General features: G+C 34.4%; 2 protein-coding genes across 2 annotated transcripts; both read left to right on the top strand.

Moving 5' to 3' along the window:
- Positions 1 to 1,638: 1,638 nt before the first annotated feature.
- LOC114820102 (uridine nucleosidase 1-like) lies at positions 1,639 to 5,344 on the top strand. Its single transcript, XM_029090362.2, has 9 exons — positions 1,639 to 2,095; positions 3,225 to 3,340; positions 3,461 to 3,520; positions 3,731 to 3,913; positions 4,011 to 4,115; positions 4,358 to 4,454; positions 4,572 to 4,679; positions 4,781 to 4,916; positions 5,001 to 5,344. Exons 1-9 carry the CDS (start codon positions 1,993 to 1,995, stop codon positions 5,107 to 5,109), a joined length of 1,017 nt encoding a protein of 338 aa, XP_028946195.2. The 5' UTR covers positions 1,639 to 1,992; the 3' UTR covers positions 5,110 to 5,344.
- Positions 5,345 to 7,622: 2,278 nt separating this feature from the next.
- LOC114820139 (GDSL esterase/lipase At5g03610-like) lies at positions 7,623 to 13,287 on the top strand. The gene is made up of 5 exons (XM_029090519.2): positions 7,623 to 7,784; positions 8,000 to 8,242; positions 10,461 to 10,735; positions 11,779 to 12,079; positions 12,944 to 13,287. Exons 1-5 carry the CDS (start codon positions 7,724 to 7,726, stop codon positions 13,153 to 13,155), a joined length of 1,092 nt encoding a protein of 363 aa, XP_028946352.2. The 5' UTR covers positions 7,623 to 7,723; the 3' UTR covers positions 13,156 to 13,287.
- Positions 13,288 to 14,408: the final 1,121 nt, after the last annotated feature.

Genomic DNA, 14,408 nt, shown 5'->3' with positions numbered 1-14,408 from the left:
ACTATTGAAATTACGATCTAATCTTTAGAAGCTATTGGTGTTGTCGTCGTTAGCACAATAATCTAATTGTAATTTTATTCACTTGTAGGTGAAAATTTTTATGACCGCCAAACCAAAGAAGTAAGAATAATTAGATTTTGATTATAAATTGACCAAATCCATATGGTTGCGTCGGAATCTCAAATAATATATGTAAAAAACAAATAATTGATATTAATTAATTAATTAATTAATATATAATGATAAAGGTTAGCGACAATGAATAGTGCAGTTGAGAACCCTATACCCATTTCTCTTTTGAATTCGACTGCATTGGCTTAGAAATTAAGCAAGATCGAATGTTGGGTTAAGATGTCTTATCTTAGTAGCATCATAAAAGTAAAAATTATGAATAACTTATTCCGTCATAAGGAGTTTATAATTCAAGTTGTTAAATTATTTATTGTGCAAAAATTTATTTTAAATAAACTTGTTGTCAATGTAAGTTAAGTCAGTTAGCTAGAGTATTGTGTTCATATTCTTACACTTGGTCTTTTTGAATTCCTTATTGGATTATCCGTTCAGGCATATAAGAATTTTTCATAACAAAAATGATACCTAAAATTATATATACTTTGTGGGATGAACTCAACCAATCCAAGCACTATGCTAAGGGCTAGTTTGGTGTTGTTGTATTTTTTTTTTCAAAATTGTTTTTGCTGTGCTGTGAGAATCAACTGTTGTTAAAAAAAATGCAGGTAAATGTTTAATAAACTATGGGGTGTGATATTCACACACCCCATTTTACTTTTCACACACCCTTCTAATTTTCGACAGTCGGATCAAATGAATTGAAGAAAATCAACGGATAGAAATTAACAAGGGGTGTGTAAGAAGTAAAATGAGGTGTGTGGATAGCATACCTCTAAACTATAGTGCTAAAAGTGATTTTAGCAAAAGAGAAAGATGAGGGTAGGATTGTTAATATGACAGTTTCATTACTTAATATAATTCATCTACCTCCAATGCAAAAGCGTGTTTTTTAGAAAAATGTGTAGAGTTGCTTATACTTTCTGCTGTTTTAGACCCATGATTTTGAAAAGAAAAAAACACTTTTTTTTTTTTTTTTCATTTACCAAGCACAATTAAGGCCCCAACTCTTTTAAGAAGTTGCTTTTAAAAAACTTTAAGCCACCCTAAACCGGCCTTAAGCCTTTTCTTGGTTAAATTAAGCCTAACTAAACTAAGTTGGAAGACCATTGCCTGGAGAGATTTTTAGATATACTTCAAACACCAAACACGCGGTGTTACAATTCCAGTCAAAGTATAACTCAAGTACAAGTTAAACACATCAATTGTTTTGTCCAGTCAAAGTATAACTCATGCACAAGTTAAACACATAAATTATTTTGTCCACTCAATTTATGATACGTAAAAAATACATCAAGTAACAAGTGTTACAGAAACACGTAACAATTTATAACTAAAATTAAAATTATTTATCTCTACATTCGAAGTCCTAATTTCGAGCCCCCGGACTTTATAGAGAAAAGTTGGAAACCCAATCTATTCTTCCATCTCTATACCCCTAAATATTCTCTTGAAATGAAAATTAAGATGACAGAAAGTGGACGAGATGGTCTCCTTACCATTTCTCTTTGCCAAACATATTGACTGGACGAGAATCAGATCCACTTGAAACATGCCACCTGGCGATCCCTGATTGGTCACCCAACGAACAAGTCTCCTCATCTTCATCCGGCACCTAACAAAACCAACTTATAAATTCGCCGAGAGGCCTCTCGAGGCAGCATCGCTCTCGTCGTTCCTTCCAGTCCGGCGAAGCTCCGATTCCGGCTATATATATGTGTATGTATATGTGTATGCATATGATATAATATATCACTCGCATATACATGCACATTATATAAATACTCGCAGGCGTTTCCTCTGGATTGTTATTATCGTTCTGAGAGAGAGATCGAAGGAAGGCGTTTGTTCATCGAGGGAGCGATGACGAATTCTCACGACGTGGTGGTCGATGTCGAAGGCGACGGCGTTTTGGCTAATCTTCTGAAGCGCGAGAAGCTCATCATTGATACCGACCCTGGAATCGGTGAGTTTTCAGTTTCAATTTTGCTTGATATTTTTCAAATTTTAATGCATTAGTGTTCCTATTTCTTGTTTGGTTGCTGAGAAAATTTTCGAGTAGTAACCAGGCTGAAATTTTGAATTTTTAACTTTTTGATGGTTCCTTTTGCTCTGTTGGCTGCTGAGAAAATTTGCGAGTAGTAACCAGGCTGGAATTTTTGAATTTTGAACGTTGGGATGGTTCCTTTTGATCTGTTTGGCTACTAAGAAAATTTGCGAGTAGTAACCTGGAAATTTTTGAATTTTGGGATCGTTCCGATTGCTCTGTTTGGTTGCTGAGAAAATGCGGGAACAGTAACCAGGCTGGAATTTTGACTTTTGAATTTTATGATGATTTGAGTTGTGGAAGAGAGGAACTTTTTTTGAGCTGAGCAACAATGGGGAAACAAAAACGTCTGAGGTAGCCTCCACTGTCTAACTTTTCGGCTTAGCTTGCGTTTTTTCGTTCATTGAATCGACCGCATTGATGATTTCGATTCTGAATATTTGATTGGTTTTATGCCAAATGGTGATGGAGTTAGCGTGAGGATCTTTAATTATTGAATTAGTTACGTATCCGGAATATGATCGTATTTTGGAGCGTTTCTTTGTCCATGCCTCACTTTTTGTTTGGTGATTTTGACTTTTTCATTACCATTTTTGGATAGTGATAGTTTGGAACTGGGAGTTGAGGAGCATGAAGGGAAGGGTTAGTTATGCTTAGAGTTGTCCCACATCGGAAAAGGACGCTTAGCCGTCATAGTTTACATATTCTTGGGCCTCTCCCTCTCCTATTGCTGATTGGATGCTCACGTTCTAATGAGTTTTATTGCCTTATTCATGGTTAATCAGTGAACTTTAGAGATTTGAAAGACAATTGGAACTTAGAGAAACAGAGGAGGAGGAAGGCGTTGTCGGAGTTCCCTTGAATGTACTCTCAATGTCTTAATATGCCCTTGAGGGTTTAGAAACTTCATAATTTTTACACAGAAATGGGCATTGAATAACATTTACTAAGTAGTTGAATGTTATGGGGAAAATCATTAGTTATGGAATCCATAACAGCATTTAACGACTTTTCTTGTGTAATACTTTTTTTTATTGCTAATCAACAGATGATACCATGGCCATCTTAATGGCATTTCAATCACCGGAGTTGGAAATCTTGGGCTTCACAACAATATTTGGTAATGTCACCACAGAAGATGCCACTCGCAATGCCTTGCTTCTGGTACGTGCTCATATCTTTTGATTTCCATCTTCTTGTAATGACTTCGGGTCTGTCTGTCAATCCCATTGTTTTTTTAGTATGTTCGTGATCAATTACTGTTCTTAACGTGCAAAAGAATAGTGTGAGATCGCAGGGCATCCAGGTTTACCTGTGGCGGAGGGAAGTCCTGAGCCTCTAAAGGTAATATTTTGATATGTATTCCTTTAACTGGCCTAGAACTTAGGTTAATCTTCGAGCATTCCTCTGAACATTACGCCTTTGTATTTGTGCGTTGGAATTTTTTTGGCCCTTTTGTTTCATTTAAGCCCTATGCCACCTCCTTTAGTTTTGTAATAAGCTAATAAGTAACTTCGTTTTGTTTATCGCAACCATGTTTTATTGTGGAAGTAGGGTGGAAGGCCATGTGTTGCCGACTTTATACATGGTTCTGATGGGTTGGGGAACTTGCATCTACCTCCTCCAAAAACAAAGAAAATTGAGAAGAATGCTGCTGAATTTTTAGTTGATATGGTCTCTGAATACCCTGGTGAAGTTTCTATACTGGCCCTAGGTCCCTTGACAAACTTAGCATTGGTAAGTTGAAGAATCCTTTTTACTTCTTTGTTTTGGTGTTGACCGGAGCTTCTGAGACTTATATCTTTACTTATTATGCGGATGTTTCTTTGCTCAGGCAGTCAAAAGGGATTCTACTTTCGCGAAAAAGGTGAAAAGGGTGGTCGTACTTGGTGGTTCCTTCTTCGCTCTTGGAAATGTAAATCCTGCTGCAGAAGCAAATGTATGTGCCACCGTGCATCCAACAAGTAAAAATAACGCTTCACCGAATTATTTCATGTTTTATTTAGAAGTAACTTTTTTCCTGAAAAAATTGCGGTATTTGTTTTCATCCCTCTTAGGATCTTAGCTTGCTTTCACTTGTATACTTGCATAACTGCCATTAACTGTTGAACACTGTTTACATTTACTTGTCGGTTTTATCTCAATAGTGTGGACATGAAGAATCCAATTTCTGACTTGCAGATTTATGGAGATCCAGAAGCAGCAGATGTTGTGTTTACGTCTGGGGCTAACATTACCGTTGTTGGAATAAACATTACGACCCAAGTGAAATTTACAGGTTCAACTTCCAGGCTTCCAGCTTACAGTTTGCTTAACTTTCCAGACCATATTCTCATGAGCTATTCGCTGGAACTGTGGCGTCCTAACTGACTCGATTATCGTATTGTGGTTTTAGATGATGACCTCCTTCAACTGCGGCAATCCAAAGGAAAGCATACTCAGCTCATATGCGACACATGCAAATTCTACAGAGACTGGCATGTGCAATCTGATGGTGTTTATGGTAAACTTAAAATATAGCCCTGTACTTACCGGTTCAAAACTTCTTGTCCTTCTATTTTTATTTGATGTTCTATCTAAATGACTCTCTGCCGTATGTTTCAGGGATTTTCCTTCATGACCCTGTCAGTTTCGTAGCACTAGTCCGTCCTGATCTCTTTACGTACAAGAAGGGCGTTGTGAGGGTTGAGACTCAGGGTATCTGCACCGGGCATACACTGATGGATCAAGGACTAAAAAAGTATGTGCAGATTAGCGTGCTCTTATGAATTCTTATTTTACGCAAATGCTTCTCTACGAGTGTAATGATTTTACACTGTTACAGATGGAATACAAGCAATCCATGGACAGGCTATTCCCCTGTTGAAGTTGCTTGGACAGTGAATGTGGATGCAGTCCTTGATTATATAAGAAAGCAGTTGATGAAATCGTGAAAGCTCGAAATGGAAGGTCGGGTGCTGCCCCTAGTTACCACTGAAAATACCCTAATGGCCATCTTCCTCTTCTCAGAGATGACCAAGCGCAGGCGCGAAGAGCGAGCGAGCAAGCCTACCATGAAACCTTGTGTTTATTTGAAATTGTAAAATGTTTTTTGTATGCTGTACAATTAGACCTTTAATGAAGTTATTGACGAGGAATAGTAAATTCCTTTCGATTTTCTGTGCAAAATATTCGATTCTGTTGCTATACGATTACGCAGAAGTGTCTGCATTTGATTTTCCGTCTCAATTCGACACCTTTAATTACTCGTTGTGACGTAAAAGAAATTTATTTGTGTTTCCTCCCTAGCAAACCTGCATAAAAATGACACTTGAGCCGTAAAGCAGTGATCCGCAAGTAAACTATTTGGACTCCATTCTTGTAACTGTGACTGCCCAAGTGCGCTGTTTGGAGGTCCATCCATCCCTGCAACCAGTTGCTTTAAATAACCTGCCTGCACCATCTCTAGTGGTTAGGTGATGTTTCGCAGAGAAGTTTGAGGGAAGATTTATAAGTTTGACGGTTTACCAATTAGTACTACGTTCTGGTTGTATTTCTTTTCACTTGTAGTGAGAGGTCTTAGGTTCGAATATCTAGAATGACGAGTTTTTAATCAATTTATTCACCCACCCACTTAGTGTATATATCAGGTAGACATTTTTGCTCACCATAATAACTATAATGTATGCTCACCATACGCATCACCATCTGACACGTGTTATTTCAACTAACTTTGGTTAACTTTAATATTAAATGTTGCTTTTCCAATTTTGAAAAAAAAATTAACTGTGGTTAAGTGGAAAAAAACACGTGTCAAATGCTAATGTGTATGGTGCGTGTTGGTTACGATGGGAGTGATGATGAAATCTTCAAGCTTGCTTCTCATTTTCAAAATTTCTGCGTTGAGATTTCAAGAGAGACTGATTATTATTCAGATAGTACAACTCTTCCAATTTGTGTGGAAGAGTTAGCTACAAGTTGTTTAGTTGACCAATGATTTGCTGGCTTATATCATCAGTACGCATTCCATTTCTGGGATTTTTATATTGTGGGTTTGTATGATTGTTAACAATTAGCTCCTTGACCAATATTTTGCTTCACAAAACAAAAACACGTTAGTTGCTAAAACCAATGGCAAATAATGTGCAATCTCACCAATCAAAAGTGCCAAAAGGGAAGAGTTAGCTACAAGTTGTTTAGTTGACCAATGATTTGCTGGCTTATATCATCTGTACTCATTTAGTTTCTGGGATTTTTATATTGTGGGTTTGTATGATTGTTAACAATTAGCTCCTTGACCAATATTTTGCTTCAAAAAACAAAAACACGTCAGTTGCTAAAACCAATGGCAAACAATGTGCAATCTCACCAATCAAAAGTGCCAAAAGGGTACTTTATAACGAGAAATTTTTCATTATAACGGGAAAACGGATGATACATCACTTGTTTTATTGGAAGTGTTAAAAAAAAGTTATTTTTTAAATTATAAACTTTTTAACACACATATCTCATCATTTATATAATAACACGTGGTGTACTATTCCGTATTCCAATCACAATGAAAAATCTCTACTTTTTAACATATCCAAGACCTCGAATTTCACCTTCCTTTATAGCAACGCAGCCATAATTTTTGCAGGCAGTACACAACTATATATTTCTATACCCTAAACTAAAATAATTGTAATAAATAAATAGTTTTAATTGTAACATTTCAATAGTGAAATATTATCATATTGTAATATAAAAAGAATATGTATTTATATGTATGAACCGAAGTATTGTGCCTCTTTTAAGTTTATATGACATAGTTTACAATAGTCTCACGTTGTGGAGCAGAAACGTAGAAAACAAATAGATGAGTCCTAATACCAGTGTTCAAACTTTAAACCCTTCTACAACTACGAAAGGAAAATTAAAATTTATCATTAACCTACATTAAAAAGATATTTTATTCATCTTTTCTTGATGAGGAATCCAGGAGGGTCATTCACTAGAAGACCTTTACCAAGCCGGCCCCGTCTTGTTTGACAGATTACAGCGCACAGGAATATTATTAGGCAGATTTATCATCTTGTTTTTGTTATTGTTTGTATGATGACATATTACGTGATACATGTTAACTTATCATGTATTTTTAATAAGTTTGGAAATATGCATAATTAAAGAGGCACTATAGAATACTATATCGGATTTCGTATTGCCTGAAGAAGTTCAAGTTTTAATTGGAAATTTTATAAGAAATTTATACATAATGTGTATTTTCCAATGAAATTCTTCTTTTGTTTTGGAAAATTGAGAGTTTGGACCACCAATTTCTTGGAATTATGAGATTTGGCTTTATTTATTTGGACCGAGAAAAAATTGATAAAAGAATGCAAATTGCAATATCACCCCTAAACATTCACATATTTTATCATCAGCCACAGGTCAACAGCGACTATATAAAGCACTGATTTCTTCCATTCCTTCCATATCTTCATTAAATTCAAGTGGTGCATGATCTCCAACTCCATCTTAATTACATCTCTTTCAGCAAATCAAAGTTTCTTTCTTTCATAGTCTACCATGAAATCACCTCCAACCCTCTTCCTCCTCCCCACTCTCTTTCTCTTTTACCTCCTCTCAGGTCTGCATACATATGAGTTAATACTACGTGACTGAGGGAAATGGTTGACGCTCACTTTTTTTCTTCTTATGCACATTCTGTTTATTTATGTCAATTGACTATCATTCGGTTTATTAAATCGAAAGATTAGAAATAAACGAGGTTGTGCATAAGTAGAAATGGGTGAAAGAATTTATTCCCAAATTGATTACCTGTCTTTGTTTGTTTTGTTGTAGGACAAAAAGGGGTGCTAGTTTCAGCTGCTCACCACCACCACCACCACCACCACCACCACCACACACATCGCCACCTATTTAATTGGCGGCCGACAAAGCTATTTGTTTTTGGAGACTCGTATGCTGACACAGGAAACAACAGAAAATCAGTGGCTACTTCTTGGAAACAACCCTATGGAATCACATTCCCGGGAAAACCCAGTGGCCGTTTCTCCGATGGCCGCGTCCTCACCGATTTCCTTGGTACCAACCCTCCTCTCTTATTCTCTCTAATCATGTGCAATTCTCTGCTTTTTGGTGCAAAGAGTAAAAGTAACATACTGTTCTTTTTCTTTGCTCAGTTCTTTGTTTAGAACCTATGCTTTAGTGCTCTCTTTAGTGATATATTATTGCTGTAAAATGGTACAGCGGTGGTGGGTTCCTCTTACAATAATGGCCTCTTTGGATGGTTTTCTTTTAATCTGTAATATTGTTGCACTATTGGGTAAGCTTTTTATTTTGAGGTATTCATAAGCCATTGGTCAATTTACCCCCTCAACTTTAATTTTGGCTAATTTCTCCCCTCAACTTTCATAATTAGTCAATTTCCCCCCTCAACTTTAATTTGGCCAATTTTCCCTCTCAACTCTTATAATTAGTCAATTTGCACCTACTGTTAATTTTTTTTTAATTTTCCATCTATTCTTTTTTTTTCTTTCAATCTTTCTAATAACTTCCAACAAAGTACTAAAATTAACATAAACTCACCTGCATAATATAAGGTAAAATGTATAAAAACATAATACAATTAGTATGTGATATGGGTTGATTATAAGAAAAAGTTATGAATCGGGTTTAAAGCATGTAGAAGAAGAAATAATAATCCTAAACTCATGGATCAGACCTATTTCAATAAAATGGGTTATTAATAAAGAGTCGAAAATTATGAATTGACTAGCCATTTTTGCACTAAAGCTCGATTCTCCGCAATTTACTTGAACTTAGCTTTCACTTTTATAAAGAAAATGGTATTCGCATACAAAAATGTACACATCAATCCTTTTTGTTATCAATTTTGTATAGTACAAAATCAAATAAAATTACTCCATACTGATTTATTATGACTAATAATACTATCTATGATAAATTGTAAAATTTTAAATTTTAATCTATTTGTAATAGGATAAAGACATAGGAAAATGATTAACATACATCTTATTTAGTTTTTTACACACACTTGTTTAATTATGATCAAATTAAAAAATTAATAATAGGGTGCAAATTGACTAATTATGAGAGTTGAGGGGGAAATTGGAATTAATAGTAGGGTGCAAATTGACTAATTATGAGAGTTGAGGGGAGAAATTTGCCAAATTAAAGTTGAGGGGGAAAATTGACTAATTATGAGAGTTGAAGGGGGAAATTGGCCAAAATTAAAGTTGAGGAGAGAAATTGGCCAATAGTCACAAGTTCAGGGGGAAATTGATGAATACCTCTTTTATTTTTATTGTTTGCTTTTAATCCACATGTCAGGTCACCATCATGTAAATTCTTACCTTATCACATGAGCTAGCTCAACCTTTTGGAGTCTTGGATATTTTTCATCTGCATTATTGACTCTTAATCATGATTTTCTGTGTTAATTCTTTACCTTTTTTGCTTGAACCTTCCTTATCCTAAATCTGTCCCCATTGTCCCTTAAAGTCGTAAAACCATTCAAACTTACTTTATGTTCCTTCCAACAGTTATAATTTTGTTCATTTTCTCACTTTGATCAATCTAATATGTACTACAGTTGTATTGTGAAGCAATAACTCTGTCCTTTAGCATAAAGATAATTAAAATGTTGCGTGTGTCCAGTAATTAAAAAATTCCATTAACTTTGGCGCCATGCAATCTTTTTACTAGAATAGTCTACTACGTTGTCGTAACATGATTGTGACAAATTCATAATAAGTTTGAGTAATGTTAAAGAGACTACATTTTTAAACCATATTAGCATATTACCTCTTGTGGCAAGTGTTGCATGCAACCAACATCCAATTTGATAAATTCATTAACTAACATGACATGTATACATCACCTTCAACATTAGATAATATATATCAACTATAATATAAAATGTGATCTCCCTAACATTTTCCCATATGTTTTTCTCCTTTCCTATAAGTTCTTCTCCATCTAGTTACCCAAGTCCAATTGAATGTGGTAACCAGCTTTGACTCAAAATTAATTACTGAATATGTTAAAAGCCATAATTTAGAGAAAGCCCTTGAATATGTTTTGTGCACTTGGTTAACCAATTCACGTGAATAAATTGATGAGGTTATATTTCAAATTATAATATTAATACTCAATCTACGTGTTATAATATGCATAGATTTGTTGTACAATGATGCGGTATTCTATTACCACACTATAAGTTCTCGAATATTTGATTACAATTTCTCTCTATGATTTTCTAACACACATGATATTGCAGCTAGGTTTATAGGAGTGAAGTCTCCAATACCATACAGATTTAGAAAAGTCGGGATCAATCATTTGAAGTACGGAGTTAATTTCGCATATGGAGGCACAGGTGTTTTTAAAACCTTGGTTTTGGATCCCAACATGACAACCCAGATTGACTTCTTTCAGAAGCTCATAGAAAACGGCTCCATCTTCACTCCCAAAGATCTTCACTCCTCCGTCGCCCTCGTCACCGGTCCCGGCAACGACTACGGGACTTATATCGCGACAAATGGCTCTGTTCAGGTTAGCACGTTTAACATTTTTTTATCAAACAAAATCATCAAGAATCAATATTTCGTTTAAAAAATAATAGGGTATTTGTCCAATATAGTGACAGCAATATTGCAAAAATTACACTCTCGAACAATTGTTGACCTAGTAACATAGTCCCTAGTTATTAGTTCCCTTAATGTGAGTTTGATTGAAGAATGGTGGCAAGTTAACTTTTAATAATAGGTCAAATTATTTTGTTACATGACATCTTACTTGTATTTTAGATTTTAGTTGGAAGTAAAAGAATTGGTGGACTTGTTGAAAAAAATAAGAGTTACACAAGTGTATTTGTAAAGAACCTTTATAATTATGTTATTATTCTACATATTGTACATATAAATTTTCACTTTGGCTTATAAATATTTTCACTTTGGGTATGGTGTTGAGTATGAGTAGGTTAGAGATCTAGAGATCTAGCGTTTGAAATTTTATTAGTAAAAATAAAAAAAATAATATAAATAAAGGGATAGTGAATATTTTTTTACTACAAACGATATTCTACATTAATTTATACTAAGGGAGGGAGAAGAATTTGTACTCCGAACACAAAAAGTTGAAAAAGAATACCCTAGCCACCAAGATAATCAACCTCTTCTAAACGATTAAAATTTTTTATTGGAAAAAGGAAAGATCATGGAAGCTGGTACGTAAGCACTTCAAAGAATGGGATTAGGTAGATGATCTTCAGAAAATACTGGCTTACGTAACTTTGTTCTCTAGCTCAAATCAGACAAATGAAGGGGGTAATGTGATGACACCAATTTTCAGTTTAAGTTATTTTTTCTTTGTTCTTTATCTTTTGTTTTGCCCTTTCACGCATCTCTTTCCTATCTCATTTCCAATATTTCTTTTATTTAAAACCAAAAGGAAAAACTACAGAAATATTATAGGCATGTTATGAATTTTTTTGGCCAATTCAACGTTATTTTACAAATATTTTTTCGTACATAAACTCAACCTACATTTTATTTGTATTGAACTCCTCTTGCTTTTCAATTATCTGTGTATTATAGGGTTGGCAACCCTTCATCACATCAGTCGTGAATCAACTAAGTGTGAACTTGAAACGTATTTATGCCTTGGGAGTGAGCAAAGTAGTTGTGACAGCTCTTCAACCTTTGGGATGTCTCCCTTCGAGGACGGCATCATTTTCATTCCAACAATGCAATGTAACTGAGAACGCGCTAGTCGTTTTCCACAACCTTCTGTTGCAGCAAGCTGTGGCCAAGTTGAACAAAGAAACCAAGAATTCTTTTATCATTGTTGATCTTTATGCCTCGTTCATGTCGGTGTTCAAGAACAAAGGAGATCTAGGTGAGTACGATATAAGTAGTATATAGGGAGACTTTAGATGCGGTCCCTATTTATGCACAATCTTTGACTGAAACCTTGTTGTTTTTCAATTTTTGATCCAAGTCCCTAAAATTAATTGATAATTTATTTCTATGTACGTTACTATATTTTTTAAATTAAAAATTAAAATTTATAGTTGTTTATAGTAATGAGATTTTAAATAAAAAACCATAATTTGTGGGATTAAAAATATTAAAATATAAATATACTATTGTGTGTGTGTGTGTGTAAACATGGGTACATTCATAAAAAATAACCAAAAAATTATTGTATCAAAACATGGGTACATTCTTCAAAATGGGTACATTTAGCAAAAATAAAAATGGGTACAAATAAATAAAAAAATATGGGTACAATACAAATAAAACTTTAAAAAATATGGGCACAAAAAGAAATTAATATATGGGTACAAATTAAAATTGAAAGGAAAATTGGTACAAATTAAAAAAGGGTTGCAAATTAAAAATGGGTACAAACTAAAAATAAAAATATATGATAAAAAATTTAGCCATAAATATAAATATACTAATTGTAACATTTTTAATATTAAATGAATATATTTAGAAATAATTAATATTTTATTATTGAAATAATTAATGATATTATTAATACAAAGGACCTTGATCAAAAATTGAAAAGTAATAAGGTTTTAATCAATAGAGTAGTAAAAATAAGGATGAAAACCTAATTACTCCTAGTATATAATATATATGTCTAATGACATTGGGATCTATTGAACCGTTAGCCTATCTTAATCTAAGTATTCAAGCACATAAATATCAAATGAATTGCTAATACGTGAAATCATCTTGTTCTCTTGAGCAGGAAGCATAAAGTTTGATAACCCATTGAGGCCATGCTGCATTGGTATAAGCAGTGGGCGTTTTTGTGGGAGTGTGGATGAAAGTGGTGCAAAGAAGTATACCATTTGTAAAAACCCGGAATCCGCATTCTTTTGGGACACTGCTCACCCTACCCAACAGGGTTGGCGTGCTGTGTATTCAGCTTTGCAAGCCACACTTGAACAACTCTATTAACTTTGTGCCAAGCTAGATCCAGTTTGTTTTAAATGCACTTTCTTCTTACGTGTCTTTGTACGTTATTCATTTGTATTAGTTCCTCTTCAAAGTCTTTTTTATTAATATAAGCCCACAAAGAATGATCGATCATGCTGAATGTTACAATCGTCCTCAATGCCTGGACACACAAGTGGGAGACCAGATCGCCGGTGTCACACGTCAGCACTCGCTAGGCACCGACAGCTGCGGATCTAGTGTCCGCTGTTTATTGGCCACTTACAACATAGCCAACGCCTCTTTTCGAAATAATTGACCATTGGTTGATTTAGTGTTAAGTACAAATACTTAGTGAGATAAAACTTGATTGTTGTTGTAGATTTGTTTTATATTTAATCACACTATGATCACACTACTACAATACAGGCTATCACCGGCGGAACAAAAACCGACAAGAAACCCAATTTCTGTCGAAAATTTGGCAAAAATCCGACGTAAAACAGTGCAATGTCGAATTGGAATAGCGACACCATTGCTACCGTCACTAAAGGGCTTCAGTGTCGGTTTGTTCGCTTAATCCGCCACTAAGCAGCGTCGGTTTAAAGCGAAGCTGACGTTAACGTCGGTTTAAAGCGACGTTATATAACAATTAAATAAATAAAAACAGCGTCGGTTTAAAGCGACGCTGATGTTAACGTCGGTTTAAAGCGACGTTAGATAACAATTAAATAAATAAAATATGCAAACTAGTGACGGTTTAAAGCGACACTACCTTTGATAATAATAATAAAAAAAAACTCAAAATCTGTTTCTGTATTCGTTCTCAAATAATTATAACTCAAAAAAATTATATAATCGAAATAATAAATTTCAATTATAGGCCAAAACAAAACAATAATAAAAATAATTCAAAAGAAAAATAGTGCCATAATATACAAATGTTTTACATCTAACATTCCATATAATTTACAAAAACTCATCCACCACATTTATTTAAAATTAGATACAATTCTTCAAAATGGACAATACATTCAAATTCTTGCCACACTCTTGCAAAAGATCTTGTGCCGGTAGTATGATTCATTGTTTTAAATTGCCGATTAATCTTACTTTTTTAAGTAATCTCCTGAACAAAAACAGAAATTTATTAGACAAATTTAAAGTCATAACGAAATAAACATGTAACGATTACCTTTGCTTTTTCTCCATCCCAGTATTCCACCAACTCAGCCCACTCTGTAGGATTCACTTCAGCAGGAGGGTGGATGCGCACC

The sequence above is a fragment of the Malus domestica genome, chromosome 12 (assembly GCF_042453785.1).
Source record: "Malus domestica chromosome 12, GDT2T_hap1".
Classification (NCBI taxonomy): domain Eukaryota; kingdom Viridiplantae; phylum Streptophyta; class Magnoliopsida; order Rosales; family Rosaceae; genus Malus; species Malus domestica.
Note: the sequence above shows the minus strand (reverse complement) of the source record. Positions and strands in the feature narration are given on the sequence as shown.

Coding starts and splice junctions, on each gene's coding strand:
- LOC114820102 (XM_029090362.2), top strand. CDS start 1,993: ATGACGAATTCTCACGACGTGGTGGTCGATGTCGAAGGCGACGGCGTT. Junction 2,096..3,224: donor TGATACCGACCCTGGAATCG/GTGAGTTTTCAG, acceptor GCTAATCAACAG/ATGATACCATGGCCATCTTA. Junction 3,521..3,730: donor GAAGTCCTGAGCCTCTAAAG/GTAATATTTTGA, acceptor TTGTGGAAGTAG/GGTGGAAGGCCATGTGTTGC.
- LOC114820139 (XM_029090519.2), top strand. CDS start 7,724: ATGAAATCACCTCCAACCCTCTTCCTCCTCCCCACTCTCTTTCTCTTT. Junction 8,243..10,460: donor CGTCCTCACCGATTTCCTTG/GTACCAACCCTC, acceptor ATGATATTGCAG/CTAGGTTTATAGGAGTGAAG. Junction 12,080..12,943: donor CAAGAACAAAGGAGATCTAG/GTGAGTACGATA, acceptor TCTCTTGAGCAG/GAAGCATAAAGTTTGATAAC.